General features: G+C 61.1%; 1 protein-coding gene across 1 annotated transcript in view; it reads left to right on the top strand.

The window, feature by feature from the left end:
• Positions 1-707: 707 nt before the first annotated feature.
• Positions 708-1,099, top strand: part of LOC109488754 (melanoma-associated antigen 9) — a gene marked incomplete at its 5' end in the record, with an annotated part of 1,474 nt that continues 1,082 nt past the window's right edge. The window contains 1 exon segment of the mRNA XM_034653541.1: positions 708-799. Within this exon segment, the coding sequence (XP_034509432.1) occupies positions 708-799 (92 nt within the window).

The following is a 1,099-nucleotide window of genomic DNA, read 5'->3' on the forward strand; positions in this document are numbered from 1 at the left end:
TCTGGGATCGAGCCCCACGTCGGGCTCTTCCTCTGGGAGCCTGCTTCTTCCTCTCCCACTCCCCCTGCTTGCGTTCCCTCTCTCGCTAACTGTCTCTCTCTCTCCCAAATAAATAAATAAAATCTTTAAAAAGAAAAAAAAAAGAAATGAGGGCATGCCTCCCACAGCAGGATCCCTAGGGCCCAGGCCTACCCTGCCTCTTCTGTCAGCCCAGGGGAGATGGGGGATCGGTGGGCCGACTGATTTCTCCTGACTTTTCCTTCTGGTGTCTCCCAGAGATGAGGCCTCAGCACCAGGAGGGTGGCCTCAGCTTCAACACAGGGGGTGTTCCCAGACCTTCCATGGGGTTGAGGTGAAGCCTTAGAGGTGTATCCATACCAGTACATGTGGAACCCGGAGCTTGGCCACCCCTCCAGATCTGTGACGAGCCCTGTAGACCTTTGGCAGGCGTGGCCAGATGTGGGCCCCCTTCTGTGGAGTCTCAGGGCTGCGTGGTCTTGCTGTGAGCCTTTGGCCTCAGGGCCGCGGTGGGTGGGCCCCAGGCCCTGGCAGGGGAAATAGCAGCCCCCTGAGAGGCCAAGGAGGGGACTGCCCAGCCTGGACTGGTGGGGACCTCAGAGTCTGACCCAGCCCTCCTGTGCTCACTGGGGGCCTGGGGCTGTGCTTGCAGTCTGCACCCTGAGGTGCCTCCTCTTTCCCTCCTCTAGGGGCTTCAAGAACTGGGAGCCGAGGCCTCAGTCTGAGGCAGGATTCCCTAAGGTCAGAGCAGAGGAGGTGCAGGCAAGTGCCAGTGGTCGAGGTGAGGTCCATGCTCTGCGTGTGGAGCCAGGGGTTCTCCCATCCCACCACAGAGGGGACCCCTCAGCACCCAAGCTGACACAGCCCACTGTCAGCTTTAGGACCTCGGGCCTCTCCTGGCTGGGCTGCACCCTGAGGAGCCATCCCACATCTTTCTTCAGGTTCAGCGCTGCACAGACGCCATGCCCCTGGGTCAGAGGAGTGAGCTCTGGAAGCTGGAGGAAGACCCAGTACCAGCCCAGAGCCTTGTGGAGGCACAGCTGTCCGGGGCTGGGGAGGAGGGGGGCCCATCTCCTCCCTC

This window comes from Ailuropoda melanoleuca, unplaced genomic scaffold (genome assembly GCF_002007445.2).
Source record: "Ailuropoda melanoleuca isolate Jingjing unplaced genomic scaffold, ASM200744v2 unplaced-scaffold9802, whole genome shotgun sequence".
Lineage (NCBI taxonomy): Eukaryota > Metazoa > Chordata > Mammalia > Carnivora > Ursidae > Ailuropoda > Ailuropoda melanoleuca.